At 35.9% G+C, this 26,836-nt stretch overlaps 2 protein-coding genes across 3 annotated transcripts in view; both read right to left on the bottom strand.

Moving 5' to 3' along the window:
* The window catches only part of sugt1 (SGT1 homolog, MIS12 kinetochore complex assembly cochaperone), a 181,852-nt gene that overhangs the window by 81,949 nt on the left and 73,067 nt on the right, over positions 1-26,836 (bottom strand). The window lies entirely within an intron of this gene.
* LOC143740174 (uncharacterized) lies at positions 24,541-26,483 on the bottom strand. Its single transcript, XM_077232222.1, has 4 exons — positions 26,332-26,483; positions 25,381-25,778; positions 24,959-25,275; positions 24,541-24,778 (listed from the first exon to the last, which is right to left on the bottom strand). Exons 1-4 carry the CDS (start codon positions 26,420-26,422, stop codon positions 24,541-24,543), a joined length of 1,044 nt encoding a protein of 347 aa, XP_077088337.1. The 5' UTR covers positions 26,423-26,483.

Here is a 26,836-nt window from a genome sequence, read left to right as displayed (position 1 = left end):
GGTGTTCAAGCAGTTAAGGCCTTTCAGGCCGTTAAGCACAAAAGCATCAAAAGACATTAAGTTTTATGTAGCAAGCATGATTTACCATGATATACTACATTTCAGTGTGATTTTTCATGATTTACCATGTTCCAGTATGATTTACCATGAATCTTACATGATTTTCCATAGTTTACCTTGATATACCATGTTATATGATGATTTACCATGATATAGCACATTCTAGAATAATTTACCAGGATTCTAGCATGATTTACCTTTTTTACTATGATTTACCATGTTTCTGGCGTTATTTACCATGATTTACCACGTTGATAGCAATTATATGAAGCATAAGAACAATTGAAGTGATAAACTCTGACAAAATATGAAGGTGTTATAATAGTAATTGTTATTTAAGTGATTTTATAGTGTCTATATACAAAAAAAGACTATTAATAAGAAGAGTGGCCAGCAGAGGGCAGTAGAAGACCACTTATTGGCTCACTTTCATTTTCAACTACTTTGTTTCTCCAGTATTCTCCAGTGAAGCAAACCATTTTTTTCATGTTAACTCCATAATGCATGCTTACACACACACACAAACACACACACACACACACACACACACACACACACACACACACACACACACACACACACACACACACACACACACACTTTTGGGATATGTTATTGTGAAAATCTGTTTTAATGGTATATGAGCATTTCACATATTTCTTTGCAATGTAATAATATAAAACTAATTAAAGGAAATGCTTTAAGCATTTGTTTGTTAGCCAATGCTGAAAGCTGATAAAAAAAGATTAAAAATGTCTAATGCTGCTACTCCATCTAGTGGACAACAGTGCTATTACAGCCTACTTATACAATAGGCCATGTTTTTCATATAATTTAATCTACACACGCTCATTCTGATGTAGATAGAGACATTTGGAACTTCAGGAGCCAATGTGACTCAATTGTCACTTCAATAGACGATTTTTGACTAAATGTTATTGTAAATGTTAAAATAGTGAATTTATAAAGTCTAAATATTAATTATAGTTGAGTAGTGTGACAAAATTACTTTTTTTAAACAGCAGGGGGCAGTAAAATACCACTTATTGGCTGTTAGCCTTTTTTCAAGCCGTTTTATCTGTTCTTGACCTTTTTTTAAGAAGCTATGAGCATTTATTGAAAAGATATTGGCTTTCGGTCAAGGCTACATATTGAAGTGACCCTATTATAGTCATCCAAATGAAGAAGTTATACATTTTCCTATAATTATTGTTGTAGAGAGTACAGAGCAATAGATGCATTTTGACAAAATGTGAGTGTAAATGTTAAAATAATGATTTAATAAAGTCTAAATATCAATTATATATAAAAATATTAGAGAGTAGTATGATGAAATGACAGCAGGGTGCAGTAAAATACCACTTATTGGCTGTTATAGCCATCCAAGCTGTTATAGCTGTTATAGCCATCTGATTTACACTCTATTATAGCCATCCAACTGAAGTAATTATACCTTTTCTGATAATTATTGATCTAGAGAGTCCAGATAATTGTACTGCACTGGTTTTAAACATTAAGATATGAAAATTATACGATCATAGATGGAAAAGACCATTTACAGCCAATACAGGCAATTTACCATAGGAAATACATGAGTTTAAAGCTTTTCAACAGTTATAGCGCCACCTATTGTCCAATCTCCATGAAACGTTGCATGCTTCTTCACCATGGTATGACACATATGCTCATCAATTTTTGTGAAGTTCTGAGTTTTTATTTATGATTTATAGGCTTTTGGGTGCATTTTGTCACGCCTCTTTTCTAAATAACCCTTTAATACCATAAGAAAAATAAAAAAGTTCAACTTTTTTTCGATAATTATTGATCTAGAGAGTCCAGAGAATTGTCCTAGACTGGTCTGATTCCGATCGGGCAAAAAACCAGGGACTAGTTCGCAAAAGTAGGTTTTTAACATATTCGTGAATATTTAATGAATGGTTTGATTGACAGCAATGGTTCTAGAGGCAAAGTTGTTCATCATGAGGAGATCTATCAAATGATATGCATTTTGTGGGGATGTGTGCAACACCACGTGATTACAGAGCCGTAAAACTCGTTAGCGCCAACTAGTGGCCGATTTCTTTCAAAACTCTTACAGACCTCTTGGGCCATGAGTCGAACATGCCCATAGATTTTCGTTCCGATCGGCCTCCGTTAACCTCGTCTCACAGGTGCTCAAACTTCATTGGCCGATGGCGGCCATGTTTTTTTAGATACGCCAATATCCTTTTACACATACATGGCACCTTGGACCAAGACACTGCATACCAATTTTCAAGTCAATCGGACTAACGGTCAGGTGGCCACACCCCCTTTTATGTTTTTTTAATGTTATAGCGCCACCTAGTGTTAGATCGACGCGGTTTTTTTACTGTGACCTCAGATTGAGCTCATACATATGTGTACCAAGTTTGGTGAAAATATTTCGTTTCGTTCACGAGTTATACCCATTTTAGTAAAATTAGCTCCGCCTCCTTCGAACGTTTGGGCACCTCCTAGCGACCGTGAATCGAAATTTCAACGTTTTTTCGATAATTATTGATATTCAGTGTCCAGAGAATCTTTCTGCACTGGTTTGGTTCCAATCGGACGAAAAACCAGGGACTAGTTTGCAAAAGTAGGTTTTAGACAAAACCGGAAATAGCGAAAAAATTTGCATACCGGAAATGAAATCCTTGAGGCCTTTTTTGTTCGGCTTGAGCCAAGGATTCCAATGATATAAGACACTTGAGGCTGCGACAAAGGGTTATTGAGATTTAAGCAAAAGAGTGCATTTTTTTTGTTTTTTGCGCTATAGCGCCACCTATGGGCCAATCGGCCTCATACTTTGATAACCTCTCCTCGATTTTTGTACTACCTTATGCCAAAGTTTCAAGTCTCTAGCACTTACGGTTTGGGCTGCACGATGCGTTTTAGGGGAAAATAATAATAATAATTAAAGCTGCAAGCAGCATTTAGCGGTGTTCAAGCAGTTAAGGCCTTTAAGGCCGTTAAGCACAAAAGCATCAAAAGACATTAAGTTTTATGTAGCAAGCATGATTTACCATGATATACTACATTTCAGTGTGATTTTTCATGATTTACCATGTTCCAGTATGATTTACCATGAATCTAGCACGATTTACCATGATTTACTTGATATACCATGTTATATGATGATTTACCATGATATAGCACATTCTAGAATAATTTACCAGGATTCTAGCATGACTTACCTTTTTTACTATGATTTACCATGTTTCTGGCGTTATTTACCATGATTTACCACGTTGATAGCAATTATATGAAGCATAAGAACAATTGAAGTGATAAACTCTGACAAAATATGAATGTGTTATAATAGTAATTGTTATTTAAGTGATTTTATAGTGTCTATATACAAAAAAAGACTATTAATAAGAAGAGTGGCCAGCAGAGGGCAGTAGAAGACCACTTATTGGCTCACTTTCATTTTCAACTACTTTGTTTCTCCAGTATTCTCCAGTGAAGCAAACCATTTTTTTCATGTTAACTCCATAATGCATGCTTACACACACACACACACACACACACACACACACACACACACACACACACACACACACACACACACACACACACACACTTTTGGGATATGTTATTGTGAAAATCTGTTTTAATGGTATATGAGCATTTCACATATTTCTTTGCAATGTAATAATATAAAACTAATTAAAGAAAATGCTTTAAGCATTTGTTTGTTAGCCAATGCTGAAAGCTGATAAAAAAAGATTAAAAATGTCTAATGCTGCTACTCCATCTAGTGGACAACAGTGCTATTACAGCCTACTTATACAATAGGCCATGTTTTTCATATAATTTAATCTACACACGCTCATTCTGATGTAGATAGAGACATTTGGAACTTCAGGAGCCAATGTGACTCAATTGTCACTTCAATAGACGATTTTTGACTAAATGTTATTGTAAATGTTAAAATAGTGAATTTATAAAGTCTAAATATTAATTATAGTTGAGTAGTGTGACAAAATTACTTTTTTTAAACAGCAGGGGGCAGTAAAATACCACTTATTGGCTGTTAGCCTTTTTTCAAGCCGTTTTATCTGTTCTTGACCTTTTTTTAAGAAGCTATGAGCATTTATTGAAAAGATATTGGCTTTCGGTCAAGGCTACATATTGAAGTGACCCTATTATAGTCATCCAAATGAAGAAGTTATACATTTTCCTATAATTATTGTTGTAGAGAGTACAGAGCAATAGATGCATTTTGACAAAATGTGATTGTAAATGTTAAAATAATGATTTAATAAAGTCTAAATATCAATTATATATAAAAATATTAGAGAGTAGTATGATGAAATGACAGCAGGGTGCAGTAAAATACCACTTATTGGCTGTTATAGCCATCCAAGCTGTTATAGCTGTTATAGCCATCCGATTTACACTCTATTATAGCCATCCAAATGAAGTAATTATACCTTTTCTGATAATTATTGATCTAGAGAGTCCAGATAATTGTACTGCACTGGTTTTAAACATTAAGATATGAAAATTATACGATCATAGATGGAAAAGACCATTTACAGCCAATACAGGCAATTTACCATAGGAAATACATGGGTTTAAAGCTTTTCAACAGTTATAGCGCCACCTATTGTCCAATCTCCATGAAACGTTGCATGCTTCTTCACCATGGTATGACACATATGCTCATCAATTTTTGTGAAGTTCTGAGTTTTTATTTATGATTTATAGGCTTTTGGGTGCATTTTGTCACACCCCTTTTCTAAATAACCCTTTAATACCATAAGAAAAATAAAAAAGTTCAACTTTTTTTCGATAATTATTGATCTAGAGAGTCCAGAGAATTGTCCTAGACTGGTCTGATTCCGATCGGGCAAAAAACCAGGGACTAGTTTGCAAAAGTAGGTTTTTAACATATTCGTGAATATTTAATGAATGGTTTGATTGACAGCAATGGTTCTTGAGGCAAAGTTGTTCATCATGAGGAGATCTATCAAATGATATGCATTTTGTGGGGATGTGTGCAACACCACGTGATTACAGAGCCGTAAAACTCGTTAGCGCCAACTAGTGGCCGATTTCTTTCAAAACTCTTACAGACCTCTTGGGCCATGAGTCGAACATGCCCATTGAGTTTCATTCCGATTGGCCTCCGTTAACCTCGTCTCACAGGTGCTCAAACTTTATTGGCCGATGGCGGCCATGTTTTTTGAGATACACCAATATCCTTTTACACATACATGGCACCTTGGACCAAGACACTGCATACCAATTTTCAAGTCAATCGGACTAACGGTCAGGTGGCCACACCCCCTTTTATGTTTTTTTAATGTTATAGCGCCACCTAGTGTTAGATCGACGCGGTTTTTTTACTGTGACCTCAAATTGAGCTCATACATATGTGTACCAAGTTTGGTGAAAATATTTCGTTTCGTTCACGAGTTATACCCATTTTAGTAAAATTAGCTCCGCCTCCTTCGAACGTTTGGGCACCCCCTAGCGACCGTGAATCGAAATTTCAACGTTTTTTCGATAATTATTGATATTCAGTGTCCAGAGAATGTTTCTGCACTGGTTTGGTTCCAATCGGACAAAAAACCAGGGACTAGTTTGCAAAAGTAGGTTTTAGACAAAACCGGAAATAGCGAAAAAATTTGCATACCGGAAATGAAATCCTTGAGGCCTTTTTTGTTCGGCTTGAGCCAAGGATTCCAATGATATAAGACACTTGAGGCTGCGACAAAGGGTTATTGAGATTTAAGCAAAAGAGTGCATTTTTTTTGTTTTTTGCGCTATAGCGCCACCTATGGGCCAATCGGCCTCATACTTTGATAACCTCTCCTCGATTTTTGTACTACCTTATGCCAAAGTTTCAAGTCTCTAGCACTTACGGTTTGGGCTGCACGATGCGTTTTAGGGGAAAATAATAATAATAATAATAAAAATCAGTACAATTACAATAGGTTTTCAGCACTTCGTGCTTGAACACCTAATAATAAAAATCAGTACAATTACAATAGGTTTTCAGCACTTCGTGCTTGAACACCTAATAAAAATCAGTACAATTACAATAGGTTTTCAGCACTTCGTGCTTGAACACCTAATAAAAATCAGTACAAATACAATAGGTTTTCAGCACTTCGTGCTTGAACACCTAATAATAATAATAATAAAAATCAGCACAAATACAATAGGTTTTCAGCACTTCGTGCTTGAACACCTAATAATAATAATAAAAATCCTTACAAATACAATAGGTTTTCAGCACTTCGTGCTTGAACACCTAATAAAAATCAGTACAAATACAATAGGTTTTCAGCACTTCGTGCTTGAACACCTAATTAAAGCTGCAAGCAGCATTTAGCGGTGTTCAAGCAGTTAAGGCCTTTAAGGCCGTAAAGCACAAAAGCACCAAAAGACATTAAGTTTTATTTAGCATACATTTAAACACTGACATAATAGATGGAAAATACCATTTACAGCCAATACAGGCAATTTTAGCATGATTTACCATGATATACCCCATTTCAGTGTGATTTTCATGATTTACCATGAATCTAGCATGATTTACCATAGTTTACCATGGTATACCAAGTTCTAGTATGATTCACCATGATTTACCCTGTTCTAGCATGATTTACCACAACTGAACACATTCTAGTATGATTTAATATGTTTATAGCATGATTTATCTTAGTTTACCTTGATTTACCATGTTATAGGATGATTGACCATGATATACCACATTCTAGAATGATTTATCAGGATTGTAGCATGATTTACTATGATTCGTCACATTGCTAGCATGATTTACCATGATATACTGGTGAAAATCAAGTCTGTCAAAATGAGAGTGAGCCACTAAGTGGTCTTCTACTGCCCTTTGCTGGCCATTATACTTATTAATAAAGTGTTTTCACAGGTGCTTTTGTGACTCATATCTAGACACACACACAAGTCATTATGAAAATATATGAAATGCTTATAGACCATTAAAATATGTCTTTGCAAGGTATTAATCAGATTATTCAGGATTTATTCAGAAACATGGGACTACACACACACATTCTGTTGTAGATAAAGTGATCTGAACTGTGTCTCATTCAGGATTAACATTTGTCCGTGACACAATGGTCAATAGTAATACTTCAATAGATGAATTTTGACAAAATGTGAGTGTAAATGTTAAAATAGTGATTTTATAAACTCTAAATAAGAATTATAGAATATTAGTAGTTAGTAGCTTGACAAAATGACTATTTTAAACAGCAGGGGGCAGTAGAATACCACTTATTCGCTTAATATGCCATTATGTTATAACTTTAACCTTTTTAACTGTTATAGATGCATTATTTCTTATCTTATTTAGAGTCACATGTTCTGACTTGTTTTTAAGAAGATCTGAGCATTCATTGAAGAGATATAGGCTTTCTTGGTAAAGGCTTCATATTGAAGTGACCCTATTATAGCCATCCAAATGAAGAAGTTATAACTTTTCTGATGATTATTTATCTAGAGAGTCCAGAGAATTGTACTGAACTGATTTTGAACATTGTGATATAAATATTATATGATCATAGATGGAACACACCATTTACAGCCAATACAGGCAATTTACCATAGGAAATACATGGTTTTAAACCTTTTCAACTGTTATAGCGCCACCTATTGTCCGATCTCCATAAAACTTTGCATGCTTGTTAATGATGTTATGTCACATATGCTCACCAATTTTTGTGAAGTTCTGAGTTTTTATTTAGGATTTATAGGCTTTTGAGTGTGTTTTGACACGCCCCTTCTTCTAAATGACCCTGTTACAGTGAATCAAAGGGCAAAGTTCAACTTTTTTTCAATAATTATAGATCTAGAGAGTCCAGAGAATTGTCCTAGACTGGTCTGGTTCCGATCGGGCAAAAAACCAGGGACTAGTTCGCAAAAGTAGGTTTTTGACAAAATTCAAAATGGCGGAAAATCTATCATGGCGGAAATGAAATCGGAGATATACGTTGTTTAAGTTAAGAGTCCAGCTTTCCAATGATATAAGACACTTGAGTCTACGCCTTACGGTTTAGGAGTTATGAGCAGTTTCGCGTTTTTGTTACTACAGCGCCACCTATGGGCCAATCGGGCTCATATTCTCTCAACCTCTCCTCGATTTCTGTGCTACCTTAATCCCAAATATGAAGTCTCTAGCACTTACGGTTTGGTCTGCACGACGCGTTTTACGGCAGAATAATAATAATAATAATAATAATAATAATAATAATAATAATAAAAATCAGTACAAATACAATAGGTTTTCAGCACTTCGTGCTTGAACACCTAATAATAATAATAATAATAATAAAAATCAGTACAATTACAATAGGTTTTCAGCACTTCGTGCTTGAACACCTAAAAATCAGTACAATTACAATAGGTTTTCAGCACTTCGTGCTTGAACACCTAAAAATCAGTACAAATACAATAGGTTTTCAGCACTTCGTGCTTGAACACCTAATAATAATAAAAATCAGTACAAATACAATAGGTTTTCAGCACTTCGTGCTTGAACACCTAATAATAATAATAATAATAAAAATCAGTACAAATACAATAGGTTTTCAGCACTTCGTGCTTGAACACCTAATCAGTACAATTACAATAGGTTTTCAGCACTTCGTGCTTGAACACCTAATAAAAATCAGTACAGAAACAATAGGTTTTCAGCACTTCGTGCTTGAACACCTAATAATAATAAAAATCAGTACAAATACAATAGGTTTTCAGCACTTCGTGCTTGAACACCTAATAAAAATCAGTACGATTACAATAGGTTTTCAGCACTTCGTGGTTGAACACCTAAAAATCAGCACAAATACAATAGGTTTTCAGCACTTCGTGCTTGAACACCTAATAATAAAAATCAGTACAAATACAATAGGTTTTCAGCACTTCGTGCTTGAACACCTAATAAAAATCAGTACAATTACAATAGGTTTTCAGCACTTCGTGCTTGAACACCTAATAATAATAATAATAAAAATCAGTACAAAAACAATAGGTTTTCAGCACTTCGTGCTTGAACACCTAATAATAAAAATCAGCACAAATACAATAGGTTTTCAGCACTTCGTGCTTGAACACCTAAAAATCAGTACAATTACAATAGGTTTTAAGCACTTCGTGCTTGAACACCTTATTAAAGCTGCGAGCAGCATTTAGCGGTGTTCAAGCAGTTAAGGCAGTTAAGCTCAAAAGCATCAAAAGACATTAAGTTTCATGTAGCAAGCATTTAACCACTGAGATCATAGACACACACACACATACACACATGTTGTTGTTGTTGTTTTCAATGCTATTGGGATGTGTCATCATGAAAATATACTTTAATGGTCTATAAGCATTTCACATATTTCTTTGTGAAGCAAGATGTGGACGGGACCTTTCAAACAAGCTATCCCACAATAATCTAGGTGGTCTAGCTAGGGAGTTACAGCTGTTCCAAGCTGGAGGTCTCACGGATTATATATATATATATATATATATATATATATATATATATATATATATATATATATATATATATATATATATATATATATATATATATGCAATATAGTTTTGAACATATATTAATGCAAATACTTTTCTTCTTTCATATGTGCAGAAAATTGAAATGAATGAAATGATACCACAGAGACATTCTTCAATATGCAAATAAAAAATGATTGAACTTGAATAAATTAATTGATTGTTAATGTTACTTATTTTCATATGAATGAAATCATATGATTAAAAACAACAACATTGTATTATTCTGGCAATAAAATGCAGTTTTGTTTTCTATGACTTGGTTTGATTCCATGTATTTTTTAATGGCACGTTTTTCATATTAACTCTAATAAAAATGCTTAAACACATTTTGTTATAGCTACAGATATTTGAAATAAATGGTAGGTAAAAAAAAATGCATTACAGATTTGCCATTTAAAACACAATTTTTAGTTTTCATTTTAATCATATAATTTTATTGAAAAAAATGTCTCAAATTTTCATGTTTACTCAATAATGCATGCTTACAGACACACTTTTGGGATGTTATTGTGAAAATCTAATTTAGTTTAATATAGTTGATAAAATCTAATTTAGTTTAGTTGAATATTTAGGCAATATAGTTTAATAATATTAAAGTATATTACCAGTCCATCATAAAAATAAAATAGCTTTAAGAAGTAAAATGGCCAGCAGAGGGCAGTAGAAGACCACTTATTGGCTCACTTTCATTTTAAACAACTTGGTTTCACTAATATCCTGCACTAAGGCAAACCAGTTTTTTCATGTTAACTCCATAATGCATGCACACACACACACACACACACACACACACACACACACACACACACACACACACACACACACACACACACACACACACACACACACACACGGGATATGTTATTTTTGAAATCTCTTTTAATGGTCTATAAGCATTTCACATATTTCTTTGTGATGTAATAATATACAACTAATTTAAAAAAATAACTTTAAGCATTTGTTTGTAAGCCAATGCTGAAAGCTGATAAAAAGATTAAACATGTCTAATACTGCTGCTCCCTCTAGTGGACAACAGTGGTATTACAGCCTATATAGAGTTGAAATGAATGAATGGAAATTTGGTTTTTCACTTATATCTCGGGAATGAGAAAGTTAAAAAATCTGAAACACAGAATTTAGATAGTGTCCTAAATTGATTGGTGGCCGATCGGGGCCGGGAGTTATACCCGTTCAAAGGCATATCTTTTGGGGCTTATATCTCAGGAATGCCCTGGCCGAATCGCACCAAACTCGAATCGAAGCTAGGTGAGGACGAGCCCTTTCTAACGAGCTATCCCACAAGAATCTAGGTGGTCTAGGCCGGGAGTTACAGCCGTTCAAATTCGGGGGTCTCTCGAATTAGCGATCCGCGGGGGGGGGGCGCTCCCGAGGCCCGCGACGATAGATTTCGATCAAGGCCCAATAGAGGACTTTACCATCCAAATTTGAGCGCGCAGGGAGTTTCCGTTTTCGAGTTATGAGTGAATTTGTACTGGGAGGGCGTGGCCTAACATTATACTTTCGTTTTCAGCCTGAGCCTTCCTGTGACACAATTGTGAATACATGAATTTTAACAAAATGTGATTGTAAATGTTAAAATAATGATTTTATAAAGTCTAAATATGAATTATATATAACAGTATTAGGGAGTAGTATGATGAAATGACAGCTGGGGGCAGTAAAGTACCACTTATTGGCTGTTATAGTCATCAAAGCTGTTATAGCTGTTATAACCATCCAACTTACACCCTATTATAGCCATCCAAATGAAGAAGTTATACCTTTTCTGACAATTATTGATCTATAGAGTACAGAGAATTGTACTGCACTGGTTTTAAACGGGCAATTTACCATTGAAAATATATGGTTTTGAAGCTTTTTGACAGTTTTAGCACCAGCTATGGTCCGATCTCACCTATGGTCACCTTTTGTGAGCCAAGGATCACAGTGGTGTAAAAAGCTTAAGGCTAGGACCAACGGTCGAGGAGTTGTGAGCAATTTAGTACTTTTGGTTGCTGTAGCGCCACCTATGGGCCAATCGGTGTCATACTCTGATAGGTTGTCCCCAAATTGAGGCCTACCTTCTGGCCGTGTTTCAAGTCTCTGGGCCTTACGGTTTGGACTGCACGATGCTTTTCAGGGGAATTTATTTTTTTCAAATAGCAATTACAATAGGTTTTCAGCACTTTGTGCTTGAACACCTAATAATAATGAGACCTTTTTGACAGTTAGAGCGCCACCTATGGTCCGATCTCCATGAAACTTTGCATGCTTCTGCACCATGTTATGACACATATACTCAGCAATTTTTGTGAAGTTTTGAATTTTCGTTCAGGATTTATAGGCTTTTGACTATTTTGCCCAACCCCTTTTCTAAATGACCCTGTTACAGCCACCCAAATGCAAAATTTCAACTTTTTTTCAATAATTATTGATCTAGAGAGTCCAGAGAATAGGCCTAGACTGGTTTGGTTCCGATCGGGCGAAAAACCAGGGACTAGTTCGCAAAAGTAGGTTTTGGACAAAATTCGACATAGCGGAAAATTTGTCTTGCCTAAATCGAAATTGGATATACATTTTGTCCGCCTTGAGCCAAGGATCACAGTGGTGTAAAAAGCTTGAGGCTAGGACCAACGGTCGATGAGTTATGAGCAATTTAGTACTTTTGGTTGCTGTAGCGCCACTTATGGGCCAACGGTCGATGAGTTATGAGCAATTTAGTACTTTTGGCACTTCGTGCTTGAACACCTAACAATAAAAATCAGCACAAATACAATAGGTTTTCAGCACTTCGTGCTTGAACACCTAATAATAAAAATCAGTACAATTACAATAGGTTTTCAGCACTTCGTGCTTGAACACCTTATAATAAAAATCAGTACAAATACAATAGGTTTTCAGACCTTCGTGCTTGTCCACCTAATTAACATTTGAACTCCCCCTCATGCACTATTGAGACGAAGGAATGAATGAATATCATCGAGTTTTGACACATGTTTGGTATTATTTGAAATGTCTCAGTGCGACTGGTACAAATGTCTCATTCCCGAAGAAATAAACCAAAAGGTAATAAAGTCCTCAGGAAGTTTAGAAATCTTCCACACTGGAGGGGGTGTCTTTGAGTTAACACTAGGGCTGCAACTAACGATTATTTTGATAATCGATTAATCGGACGATTATTTTTTCGATTAATCGGATAGAAATTAAATTAGATTTTTTTTTATTATAACTAAATAAAACCGTAAATCAGGGTATTTATGTGTAAAAGTGTACTTTAAAAAGTGCAAAAGCCACACATTGAGTTTTACTAATATCAATATTTGCATTGTTTTTAATGATAATTGCTGATGGCAAGTTGACAAACATGATTATTGTTAAAAAAATGATATCCAACATATTATGTTTTAACACAATTTTTGTTAAAACAAATTTACACAGACATGTTGTTCAGATGTGAATATCTGAACTAAAAACAAACTAAAAACATCTAAAATATATAATTCATTTAATTTTTATTTAAAATTAATTATATATAAGGAATATAAGGATAAAGAATATAATATATATTATATATATATAATATATAAAAGAATATAATATAAGGATAAATTGATTAAATAAATATAGAAAGACTGAAAACAATTGTGTGAATGTAGAGCCGCAGTAGATCGCGTTTGAAAAACAATTAAAACTTAGTAGACAAATGCTATAAAAAGAGAACGGAATGGAGGTAACGTTACCCAGCAAGCTAACAGGCTTGAGTAAAGGACAGGAGAAATTATGCATTAGTGCACAAGCATTCACTGAAAACCACTGAGTACAGTGACTAAAAAACAATATTTTACTGCTGCTGTTATTAACTGCCTTTGTATTTAATGCTTCACTTTGTAAACACCGTTTTAATTTAACCTATTTCTGCGGTAGCGCTATTTTAATCCATCACTTAAGTTGCGAGCGAACTGATTGCACAACCTGATGCTCGAGACAAAATACAGACATCCCGGAAGTCCCGGGAGTCTCCCGCATATTGATTGCGGCTCCCTGATGCCCACGAATTAGTTCAAACTCCCGAAATCTAAAACGCGCAAGCAAGAGCGCGCATGCGAGACAGAAGAGACTGCTCCAAACAGTGTAGCGCGCGCGCTCGGCAGAGCGCCTGAGGGAGAGAGACCTTGCGTGTGTGTGCGTACCAGTAAACGCTCCCCGTGACGTAAGCAGACCAACTAATCGATAATGACATTCGTTGACAACGATTTTCATAATCGATTATAATCGATTTTATCGATTAGTTGTTGCAGCCCTAGTTAACACCTTCTGACCATTTGACTGAATGCTAATTTTCCACTGCTAGCAAATGGTGACTTACAGGTAAATTTCCACTATGGATGATGTTTTGATTTGAAATGAGGTCTGGGTATATAATGAAACGCAGCGAGAGCTCGGGGCTCTTTTTCTGTATCCAGATCAGCCCGTGAGGTCGAGAGCCGAGTCTCTCTGCCTCACGTATTTCTTTTCGGGTATTTCCTCTTTGTTCTAGAGCATTTGATGTTTTGCATTGATTACCTTTGAATTGATTATGGAATTGTAATGATACATTTACCTGACATATTAAATTGTGATATTTGATTATTCTAATTGACTTTGACATTATTTTCATTCAAGAGTTTAAAGGAATAGTAAAACATTCGCTCACATTTAATGATGCACAGATATCATTAAAGCCTTTTTTCATTTATGGAGTCAGATGAAATAACGAGTTAACCCTCTGAGGTCTAAGGGTTTTTTGGGGTCCTTGAGGTGTTCTGACATGGTCTGACATTCGTGCTTTTTTCAGTTATTTATAAACATGTTAATGGCAAAGGTGTAAATTCACTCTATATAGCACAAACGGGGCTACCGTAATATCATATGTGAGCAACATGTACATGTTTGTATTTTTTAGGGAATAATGTTTATGCGTGGTTATTGAAAAAACTAAAACTTAAAGTGTCTAAAATAAGGCCACAAAACACATACTAAATGTGTCCACAAGACTTTTGACTAATGAGTGTTGTTGCCTAGAATTTTTGCTTCAAAATGATCTGAAAATCATCCTGCCTAATCATTTACACAAAACAATACATTGATTTAAATTTTATAAGACACCTTTTGTTTGGAATGGCAATATGCGTGGAGGCGTGTTCACACCTGAGAAGACAAAGGCCGAATATTGTGCCACATACATAATGAGCTGCATATTAATTAGCCCTTTCACACAGGTGTCACAGGATCCCAAAGAATGCAAGGACACAATAAATTATCTATATATAAATATTTTACAATTAGAAATTAACCAATTACAAATAGGTTACAATTACAACAACAATTACAATTTTAACAATATTTCAAGTGTATTTCTTTGTAAAAAGTATACATTTTATCATACGTATTAAAAAAGGTAAGGATTCATTAGTTTGAATATTGGAACAAACACTATAATAACATCTTAGTTGATAATTCAATATACCTACATTATTTTTGACAAAACATCCCATACTATAGTATATTTATGAGCAGAAATTCGTGAACAAAAGCGTACCTATTTAATGTGACAGTAGTCTTTTTGTACAGTCAAAACTTTATAATTATCCAAAACTAATCACAAAATCTTGTTTAAACATTCATATTTAGTCTGTAACATATTGTGTATGATATATTAGCATGTACATGTGAATTTGCAGTTTGTTGCTTATACAGACATTTTATGTCAACATATTTCAGTCTATTTTTACTTATCTTACTAGGCTATAGCAATATAGTTTGGATGTGTTCATGTAAACATAACGTTTACTAATGTAGGTACGAGAGTGAATGAACGGCACAGACACGCGCTGTATAACTGTAGTAAACAAAGCGCGCACGTCTGTGCCGTTCATTCATCATTTAGCCTACACACAGACACGCAATTCATATTTAAACAGTCTTTTTGCGGTTTACAGTCAGACACTATTCAATATCGCGATTAGAACAAAGCACTTAATAAATGAATACATCAGCTGGATCCGTTGCTCCTCGAAAATGAAACTACCAGCACTTCTGGTAAATTTTCCAGGGTTATTAGACAGTATTATTCCTCACAGCGAAGAGATGTAGTAAGATACTTACTAAACACGATGTGTTTTATAATCCAGCTGGTGGGCGTTGACATGTTTGAATGGCTTGCCTTAGATCATTTGCGTTTGAATACCGCGCGCTCTCCGTGGGCGTGGCACATTATTGCGTAATCAGGTATAATGAGCTGGAAAGAAAAAGACTGACACCTCTCTCTTTTCATACAGATTACATAAACTGAGAATATATGTTTTTTATATTAATTAATTAATTTAAAAGAAGAGAGTTCAAGCTTCATTATGGAAAAACACTCATGCCTGTATGACAAGTATTCGCGGAATTACAGTTAATTTTCGGACGCGTTTCAGAATGGACTTAACTGACAGAGAGAAGGCAGAACGCGCACCATGTTTGTTATTCTTTATTTGGCGAAAAGCCCAACACTTTGTTTTTATTGTGAGCATCCACAAAAAATTAGACACTTATCAGGATCTAATGATGTACAACACTTAATATGTAAGATCAAAATCAACAGAGTATTTTGAGTTTCTTTTGCACTGATAAGAAAAAAAGCGAGACTATCGCGCGGCCTCAGAGGATTAATACATATGAGAAAATGTACTGTATTCAATCAAAAATCCCTTTGCCATGAGAAAAGACGGAACAAGCGTGAGACCTTCACCGCTAATTCAAATACCGCCATTGGATCGAGTTAGACGGCCTTACACAGCTTAGTATGCGGCTCATTATGCAGGTCATTGTCTTCTCAGGTGTTAATCACGCCCCCACGCATATTGCCTTTCCAAACAAAAAGCGTCCTACAAAATTCAAATGATTCAAATCAATGTATTGTTTTATGTGAATGATTAGGCAGGATGATTTTCAGATCATTTTGGAGCAAAAACTCTAGGCGACAACATCCATTAGGCAAAAGTCTTGTGGACAAATATTTAGTATGCGTTTTGTGGCCTTATTTCAGAAACTTTAAATTTTAGTTTTTTTCAATAACCATGCATAAACAATATTCTCTCAAAAATACAAACATGTACATGTTGCTCACAAATTATGGTAGCCCTGTTTGTGCTAAATAGAGTGTAATAACAACTTTGCCATTAATGTTTATAAGCAACTGAAAAAAGCACAAATGTCAGTGCATGTCAAAACATCTCAAGGACCAAAAAAAACACCTTACACCCCAGAGGGTTAACCCCCTGGGGTCGGCTATCAGTGCAAAAGAAACTCAAATAACTCCGCCGATTTTTGTCATACAGGCAAGTGTTATACATCATTAAAAACTGTTAAATGTCTTCTTTTATTTTTGTACACTAATAATAAAAACAAAAAGTTTTTCGTAAAATAAAGAAAAAAACATGATGCACGTTCTGTATGTGAAGTTCATTCTGAAACGCAATAGAAAATGATCTGTAACTCAGCCAATACTTGCCACCCACACATGAAAGTAATGTCTTTACAAAGCTTGAAGTCTCCTTTTTTAAATGAAGTAAATCATATCAAAAACAAATATTCTCGGTTTAAGAAATCCGTACGAAAGCAACGATATGTACAGTTGCTCCAGCCCGAGCTCATTAATTTCAATGTAACCACACCCCCAGGCGCACGCTGTTCTCATTCAAATGATCCACGTGAAGGAACGCAGAGCTGTTAACGCCCTCATCAGCTCTAAACAAAGAATCAGCGACTCCAGTATTTCTCTGCTTTTCGTCAGTTTGGAAGACTGTTTGTGCTGTGGATTTACCGTGGACCTCAGAAGGACACGTTTTGATTATGAGAACAATTTCTAAGGTAAGAGACATAATAGTAAGTGTTATATTGTTGCATAAACTTTACATTGTAGCTACTAAACTGGTGCCAGCCTAAAATGTTATGAAATGAGATACAAGTATGCTAGTATGAGTGTTTATTCTAATCTGAATATTTTAATGTTTAGACCTTTGTTTACTGTTATACTGTGTTTGTGGATATCTGCTCAGCCGTAGATGTATAATGTAACAATGTTTCATAGTTTGGAGTGGCTCGATCACTGCACAGTTTGGGTCTGAGTCACACTGTGTGTTTGAAAAGCAAAACAGGCCACACATTATGCTTCACGCCAAACTCATCTCATTTCATAACGAATAGACATATTTGAAGTAAAATATAATAAACAATATATGTTTGTCTAGTGTAGTGTTACTGAAGTGTTCATTTTTAATGATTTATAGGCTGCCTGCTATCTAGGCTATTGTTATTATTTTATGCAGCCCTACACATGCCTATATACAAGGCACAACAAACTAGGTGTTTGTATATATATATACACTTACAAAATACATATACATATATAGACTGCCGTTCAAAAGTTTGGGGTCGGTAAGATTTTTAATGTTTTTAAAAGAAGTCACTTATGCTCACCAAGGCTGTATTTATTTGATTAAAAATACAAAACAAACCCAGTAATATTGTGAAATATTATTTCAATGTAAAACAGATGTTTTCTATGTGAATATATAGTAAAAAGCGTAATTGATTTCTTCAGGTCTTAAAAAGCCTTAAATTTGACTTTAAAAAGTGTGCAGATACCCTGTTATAAATACAATAAGCTGAGCCTTGGATGAAACCAACTATATAACGCAAATCATATCGTTTACATGAATGATCCATATCGTCACATTTTCATTATACCCCTATGATTTACTGTAGTAGCTGAAGCCATGGGATTTTGGCATTACTGTGGGATATTCATATTGAATTTTATTATATAATTAATGTAGACATTTATATTCCAATAGTCCTCTTTATTTAATTACAGTATTTTTTATTAAGCTATATCCAATTTTGTGCATTTGTATAATACTGATGTCTTCAGGCTACTGTTTTTCATAACAAATACCATAAACAATATAGTTACTATTTACCATGGTAGTAAGGTGCAGTGCATGGATTTTTGTGTGGTTAACATGATCTAAATACTATAGAATATGACTGATACCAAATTTTAACCTGTAAATATGGTGTTACAATTTTTTACAGATGTTACTGTTTTTGTTAATGAAAATACGTTTACATCTACATACCAACTCAGGCTTCTGCTACTGTCTCTCAACTCAAGGTACTGTCAAATGTGTAGGGCTGCAACAACTAATTTATAAAATCGATAATTTGAATAATCGACATCGGATTTGATTATCGATTAGTTACGTCTGCACGCTGTGCTCGGAAACCATCAGCCAATCACATCGCTTTACAGTAGCGAATAATTATGAGAGCACTAACAGTAAAGGCACTATTTTTGGAATAGCCCATTCATTTAATATAATTACCATGTTCAGACAAGTGAATGTTTTTTTTGTTCTTTGTGTGTTTTTTTAAGCATAATATTTTATTTGATTAATCGAAAAATATAGATGAATTGATTAACAAAATAATTGTTAGTTGCAGCCCTACAAATGTGCATTTCTAAGAGACAAAATGTAATATTAATTTGTGAAATGTTCACCTTTTTGGCAAGTGTTTATGTTCTGATGATAAAACCACAATTCAATGTTTAAATATGAACTGCTTTCCAATTGTAACATTTTAATTACAGGGTACTTTAAATGTGAAACTAAAACCGCCAGTAGGCGGCGGCAAGTCACTGTCTCAGGGAGTCATTCATTCAACCGATTTGTTCAAACGGCTGATTCATTCAGGAAGAGCAAGTGATTGTTAATTGAATCGTTAAAATGATTCTCTCAAAAACATGGATTTCAGTCAAGAAATCATCGCTGTCTTTTGCATTGAGACTCTGCTACGGTTTCATTTTGAAATTCTCATCAGCGAAATAAAGGGAAAACAATATTGACAATATTGTTTATAAAATGTAACTCACAATGTGCATTTAACTGTTATATACAATAATATCATAATTGCTATTGTGCACGGGAAAACAGGACTCTTGCTGATGTAATATTGTATGATAACAACATATGATATATAAAATACAAAAATTCTTTATACGTCTATTAGGGAACATACCTATAGAGAATGGGCAACTACGTCATGGCGCAGTGCATTCTGGGTAGCGGCGGCCATCTTTTAGGACACGGCTGTCGTAACGAAGGTAAACAAACACACATGGACCGTGCGAAGATCAAGCATAAGGTTATCTACCAAGATAAGCTGAACAAGGAAGCAAGGGAGCGCTACTTAGAGAAAATAAAGGCAAATAACAGGCTTGATCCGTACGAACACAAAGAGTGGTCGACTGATCTGAACAAGCTACCCTAAACAACATTTCCTGACATGTTTTTTTACCTTGTTTGTGGTGTGAGCGCATACACATTTGAGCAGTTCCGAAATTATAAATCTCTTGAGGCCCATCACCACTTAACTAATGGTTGGGTTCAGGACCTGGAGATTTTTGAACTCAACGACCAGAAAACCATCGTTCGCACAAAGGTAGGTAATCACCACGCACCAGACACACCTCTCTGTCACCATACTAAACTCAACAACAACACTGCAAGTTAAACTCTGCGTCGTATATATTTTCTTTTTTAGTTAGGAAACATTTTAGTTAAGTTGTTTACTTTTATTAAAGGTGCAGTGTGTAGCTTTTGGCGACATCTAGCGGTTCGGTTGCGAATTTGCACTAAGGGCTCAGCCCACTGCTCACTCATCCCTTTCGAAGAAGCTACACTGGCTAAAACGGGACAAACATCGTCGTCTGAGACAGCAGAGAATAGCCAGAGTAAACCAAGTTTCTGTACCACAGTCCATTATAAACCACATCATGGATAAAGATTACAAAGCCATAGTCAGGTGAGGATCAAGGGTCTTAATACATAGTATAATAATAGTAATCAGCTGATTGTCTCACGAACGTAACCAGCACATTCTCCCCACATAGCAAACCTATAATATAGCGAGGGAGAAGAACTACATGAAACTATGCAACTATATATAATTCTCATATAATATTCATTTTATTTTATTTTTCGTGTTCGCATTTATGAGGAAAAAACGGACGTGACAAGCTCCGAAAGCAGCACTAAAGTGCTTTAAAACTTTCACATAGACCTCGAACAGAAAGCACAAAGCCTTTAATTAAAGTCAATTTCGTTTTGTATTAATTATATCATAATTTTAATCATGTTTCATCAACCAAATGCCTGGATTTAATAAGTAAGTAAATATAACAGACATAATCTCGAAACGGAGGTCCCGGCGAGTGTACTGCAACTCGTCTCATAAATGAACCGAAACTCAGCGTATAGACCTGAGAAATATATTTATTGAAATGTCTACTTTTAAACAGAACAAATCAAAATGAAAGACAAACTGCTCTCTGCTTATGTGATCCTTCTAGGGATGGGACGATTACCGGTTTCATGATAAACCACGATAAAATGTCCTGACGGTTAGTATTATAGTTTAAAATTAAATTATCACTAAAACCGTGTTTGATTATCGTCATTTTGAAAACTCGCAGTAAATCCTGTCCAGCCAGAATCAGTCTGACGCAGCCACGATGCCGCGCGAGCATGCAACGTTGTTGTTTTTTGCACGAGAAGACATGGCGGAAGGCAGTGACAGCGCTCAGGAGATTTTTCCGCCATCCAATAGGACAAAATCTGAGGTGTGGTCGTATTTTGGCTGTTACAAGAGTCCTGATGGCAATTTAATCGTTTTGTAATCGTTAATCGCACCTTGTCTGCAGATCTTGCAAGAGGAAAGTCGCTGCAAAATGCGGAAGGAAACACATCAAATCTGCTAAGTCATCTTAAGTGACAACCACCCATTGTTATCTAGCGAATCCAAGGCAAGTTAACTTTTACCTCAATACCAAAACTACTTGGGCAAATAATTGGACAAAAAAAATATTGATTACAGATTAATTATTTCATCATCTAACTTGTAATTAACGCAAAGCTTCCGAGAAGAAAAGTTTTACAGCAAGTGGCTTTGAGCCAAGACGAATGAAAATTTTCAAATTATTACGGCTGACATTTAAGGGATAATGTATTGTATTCATTCATAGCAAGCTTATTACACAGATTTTTTTAATTTATTTTTTCCACAGAAATAATTTCAGGGACATGAAATATTGAATTGTGTTTAATCGGTTTATAAACTCATTATGTAAGTTACAGTGTACAAAACAATCGTCAAGACAATATGATCACTACAACAATATTATAGTATTAATACTAAATTACTCTGATTTCATTTTCAATACAATCCAAAACTGAGACGCAAGACATACACAGAATGAAACCAAAGATCGCGCCCGCGGTGATCCAAGACTGGATGTGCGCTGTGTTTGCGTTGCTATTGATCGTTGCTGTTTAGTCACCCTGGCCCAACCAACATATTTTGGTCATTTAAAGTGTGTGTGTGTGTGTGTGTGTGTGTGTGTGTGTGTGTGTGTGTGTGTGTGAGTGAGAGAGAGATAGAGAAAGTGATTTATTATTAACATGTTGAAATGTTTTCAGTGTGTGTATCAGTTATTTTTGAACATTTCCATCTCATTTTAACAAAACCGTGATAATATTGATAATCGTGATATTTTTGGTCACTTTAATCGTGATATGAAATTTTCATACCGTCCCATCTTTAAATCCTTCTGAAATGTACATTTCTCTCTGGCGCGTTCAAAGATCGCGAGTTCGCATCCTCAAGTTCATCTTTGCAGCCCACAATGACTGAAAACACTTGTTATTAATAAACAATTAAAATGTCTCCTTGTTATATTTGATGTATTCATATCATTGCTTTTGCCAATTCATTGTGACCGCTTTTAGGTGCTTTATTGGCAGCGCCACCCTTACATGAATAACCGCACGCCGCATTTTTTTTTATAATTTATCGGCCATTATAAATGCCGATACGATAGTTATGAAAATGCCTAATATCGTCGATATATCGGTCGGGCTCTAACAGGCACTGCAGAAGACAAACCAACTATGGTGCATTTGCAGAGGCTCTGAAGACCAGGACGACATGGTGGCTTGTGACAAGGAAAACTGTGCAATACAATGGTTCCACCTCAGCTGTGTCGGACTCAGCCTGGCCCATTTAGCTAGTGAGCCGTGGCTCTGTGCCTCATGCACACAGAACTGAAACAGTGGAGCACAAGCTGGTTTTGGTTCAATATATTGTGAATAGTTTGTACATAGTGCCTTTTTTATTATGACATGTTGTTGTTCTTGAAGTTGACTTTTTACCTGTTAAATTTGCACAATTTTTACACTGAAGTTGATGTTATAAGTTACTATGTTATTTTATGTTATTTTTGCACTACATTGTTACACTGCAGGTCCTGTTATAAGTACCTAGAAGTTCTTTTACCTGCTATATTTGCATTACATTGTTACACTGCAGGTCCTGTTATAAGTTACTATGTTATTTTATGTTATTTTTGCACTACACTGTTACACTGCAGGTCCTGTTATAAGTACCTAGAAGTCATTTTATGTGCTATATTTGCACTACATTGTTACACTGCAGGTCCTGTTATAAGTTACTATGTTATTTTTGCACTACACTGTTACACTGCAGGTCCAGTTATAAGTACCTAGAAATTATTTTATGTTATATCTGCACTACATTGTTACACTGCAGGTCCTGTTATAATTACCTCAAAGTTATTTTACCTGTTATTTTTGCACTACATTGTTACTGTGAAAATGTTTGTTAACTTCAAAATGATCTGAAAATCATCCTGCCTAATCATTTACACAAAACAATACATTGATTTAAATTTTACAAGACACCTTTTGTTTGGAAAGGCAATATGCGTGGAGGTGTGTTCACACCTGAGAAGACAAAGGCCGGATAATGAGCCCTATAATGAGCTGCATATTAATTAGCCTTTCACACAGCTGTGTCCCTTGGTACCAAAGAATGCGACCTCAGACAAAAGAAATAAATATATATTTTACATTTAGAAATTGTAACCAATTACAAATAGGTTACAATTACAACAACAATTTTAACAATATTTCAAGTGTATTCTTTCTTTGTAAAAAGTATACATTTTATCATGCGTATTAAAAAAGGTAAGGATTAATTGGTTTGAATATTGGAACAAACACTAAATAAATAATAGTCACGAAATCTTTGGATCCATTGCTCCTCGAAATGAAACTACCAGCACGTCTGGTACATTTTCCAGGATTATTAGATAGTAGTATTCTTCACAGCGTAGGGATACGGTGTGTACACAGCTGTAGTAAGATACTTACTAAACACAATGTGTTTTATAATCCAGCTGGTGGGCGTTGGCATGTTTGAATGGCTTGCCTTAGATCATTTGCGTTTGAATACCGCGCGCTCTCCGTGGGCGTGGCACATTAACGCGTAATCAGGTATAATGAGCTGGAAAGAAAAAGACTGACATCTCTCTTTTCATACAGATTACATAAACTGAGAATATTTTTTATATATATAAATTAATTCATTTAAAAGAAGAGAGTTCAAGCTTCATTATGGAAAATAACTCGTGCCTGTATGACAAGTATTTGCGAATTACAGTTAATTTTCGGACGCGTTTCAGAATGGACTTAACTGACAGAGAGAAGGCAGAACGCGCATCATGTTTTTTTTTTTTATTTGGCGAAAAGCACAACACTTTATCCACAAAAAAATAGACACTTATCAGGATCTAATGATGTACAACACTTAATATGTAAGATCGAAATCAACAGAGTATTTTGAGTTTCTTTTGCACTGATAAGAAAAAAAGCGAGACTTTCGCCCGCACGATAGTCGACCTCAGAGGGTTAACACATGGTATGCAATATATGCAGTTCATAAGGTTTATGTCATGTTTTATGGTTTCATGACAACACTAGGACACGTATTACTTAAGGCACAGCACACAGACACAATCTTGTCAAGGAAAATCATGTCCTCGTCTTCACATGGGAGCACCATGCTCACAGGTATCGTCTCACTTAGTATGGTGTACTTGTTGCGTACACATCCAATCACCCCCTCCACATGGACCCTGAGGTGAGCTATCTGCCTTGTCTCCTTCACATCTTTTGCATCCAACTGGCAGCGTCCTCTTGTGAATGCAGGGATTTTCACTTCTGCACACATTAATACGACGCTGTCCCTGATGTCAAATCCCCGATCCGCCAACACCAGGTGTTCTCAATCACATGCTTGTCACTGACACGACCTCCCCACCCTTTGAAGGGAAATGAAAGAGATAACTCCCTGTGGTGTAATGCCAATAAGATACTTGAGGGTGTGCCTGTGTTTGTAGTGAGAAAATGTCTGTGGTCTAGCTTTCAGATTTGATGCTTTCTCAATGTTAATTTCAAAGCAGTCCAAAATAACTGAAACACGATTGCCAAAAGCCTCAACAAACTGATGTGGCATGCTACCTTGCAAGCAATGTCGCTCAGGCCAGTGCACCAAAGGGCTAAGGTGTGTGAACATTGTAGCTATGGTGTCTCTGAACGTGGTGGAACCAGTCTTTCGGTCTATGCAGAAGGTGTGTGCAATATGCTGGATTGGCAGATTCAGCCTCAGGCGCATCAGAGTTAGGAGGAGCATCTGAAAAGGCGAAAGTTTTCGGACAGTCTGTGGCAGGCAAGGAAGAAGCTGCTGCAGCACGCCCATCAAAACAGCAAAACATGGAAGCCCAGTGTAGTACTTTACCTTCACGTCATCATCTTTAAAGAAATGCTCATCCATCTTCTTTTGGGAGAGCTCTTCCTTCAGTGTCCTGTTCTCCTCCAGCAAGCGGTTAATTTCAGCATGCCTGTGGCTACAAAAACTGCATTCCTGCTGTTCTCTGTTGTTATCCTCCGGTGCAGTGTCATCCACTTGTGAACTCTGTGCAGCTTCATCTGGAGGTGCAGCATCATCCACATGTGACCTCTGTGTAGCTGGATCTAGTGGTGTTGCAGGTGAAGTGTTATTCCCTGTCAGAGCTTGCTGTCTCTTCGTCCTCCGGTTAAAACGCTGTGTGTGTGTTGTTTTGACTTCTGTGTGGCCAAGGTGTAATGACGGTACCCAGTCGGGATGACACTCCAGCATTTCATAGGCTGGTTTGACTGAAAAAACAAAACAGATTTTCATTGACAAGTGCAGTGCCCATCTAAAACTGGCCGATTGATTAGTCTGTGCTTGCAGTTGTCTGGATACCTGCTCATCCAAATGACTTCACACTCAAGTGCAAAGTTGATCGGATGAACGATTACAGATACACAACGTAAAAGTTATAGAGATTCCTTCCTTTATAGTTACTTAATTTTAGTTAAATTAAGTTTTGCAAATTTAGTTTTGCAAAGTTAACTAGTTACTAGTTTTCGTAATTGAAGTTAATGTTACGGTTGTTGTGTTGTAACGTTAACTAGTTTTAACTAACGTTACTGTTAGCTAAATTTTCACAACTAAGTTAGCTGGCTCCATAGCTATAAAATTAAACTCAACTAAGCTAAACTAGTTACAACCCTACCCTGTACAGTTGTTGGGTTGCAACTAGTTTAACTAGCAAACTTTGCACAACCGAGTGCTGGCTGCATAACGTTTATCTACAAAATTAAGTTTGTATGGCCAGCTAGCGGTAACCACATAACAGTTAAAGGTGTTGTAATGATAACTTACCTGTGTGAAAATGCTGTGAACACACGACCATGCGTCGGGAAATGTTGCTGAAGGTGATGTTTGCCCGTCTTACAGCTGCTACCCATGCCATGCGACGCCTCTTTGTTAACTCTGCGACTTGAGTTCCATTGCTTTACTTCCAAGCGGGAAAGCTGAAAAATCGTACTCCATTTGTGATACGTTTTCCACGCCAATCGTGAGAACGATTGTGACAATTTATAATACAGCATGCATTCCCACCACTTACAGTCTACCGCCAAAACTACTACTACGCCGCTGCCTACAACTACGTTTCTCACGCAACTTCCGTGTCCTAAAATCCCACAATGCCTTGCGTTACTGGGATCCGCTGACGTCACGATCCTAATCTCTATAACTGCACTGACATATCACGCAGTGAAAGCAAGCATGAGAGACAAATGCGATGTCAGCTCGCAGTGCGCCCTCGTACATAGTTAAAGTAAAACAATGATTACAATATCATAATAGACAATACATATCGCAC

Source organism: Siphateles boraxobius, unplaced genomic scaffold (assembly GCF_051911475.1).
Source record: "Siphateles boraxobius isolate OS27281-9 unplaced genomic scaffold, OSU_SipBor_1 17, whole genome shotgun sequence".
Taxonomy (NCBI): Eukaryota; Metazoa; Chordata; class Actinopteri; order Cypriniformes; family Leuciscidae; genus Siphateles; species Siphateles boraxobius.
This window is presented reverse-complemented; position numbering and strand designations above follow the sequence as displayed.

Excerpts from the sequence above, each read along its gene's own strand:
- LOC143740174 (XM_077232222.1), bottom strand. The coding sequence starts at position 26,422 with ATGGCATGGGTAGCAGCTGTAAGACGGGCAAACATCACCTTCAGCAAC. Across the intron at positions 25,779-26,331 it reads TTCACAGCATTTTCACACAG|TCAAACCAGCCTATGAAATG; the intron begins GTAAGTTATCAT and ends TTGTTTTTTCAG. Across the intron at positions 24,779-24,958 it reads AAACACAGGCACACCCTCAA|AGGACGCTGCCAGTTGGATG; the intron begins GTATCTTATTGG and ends TGCATTCACAAG.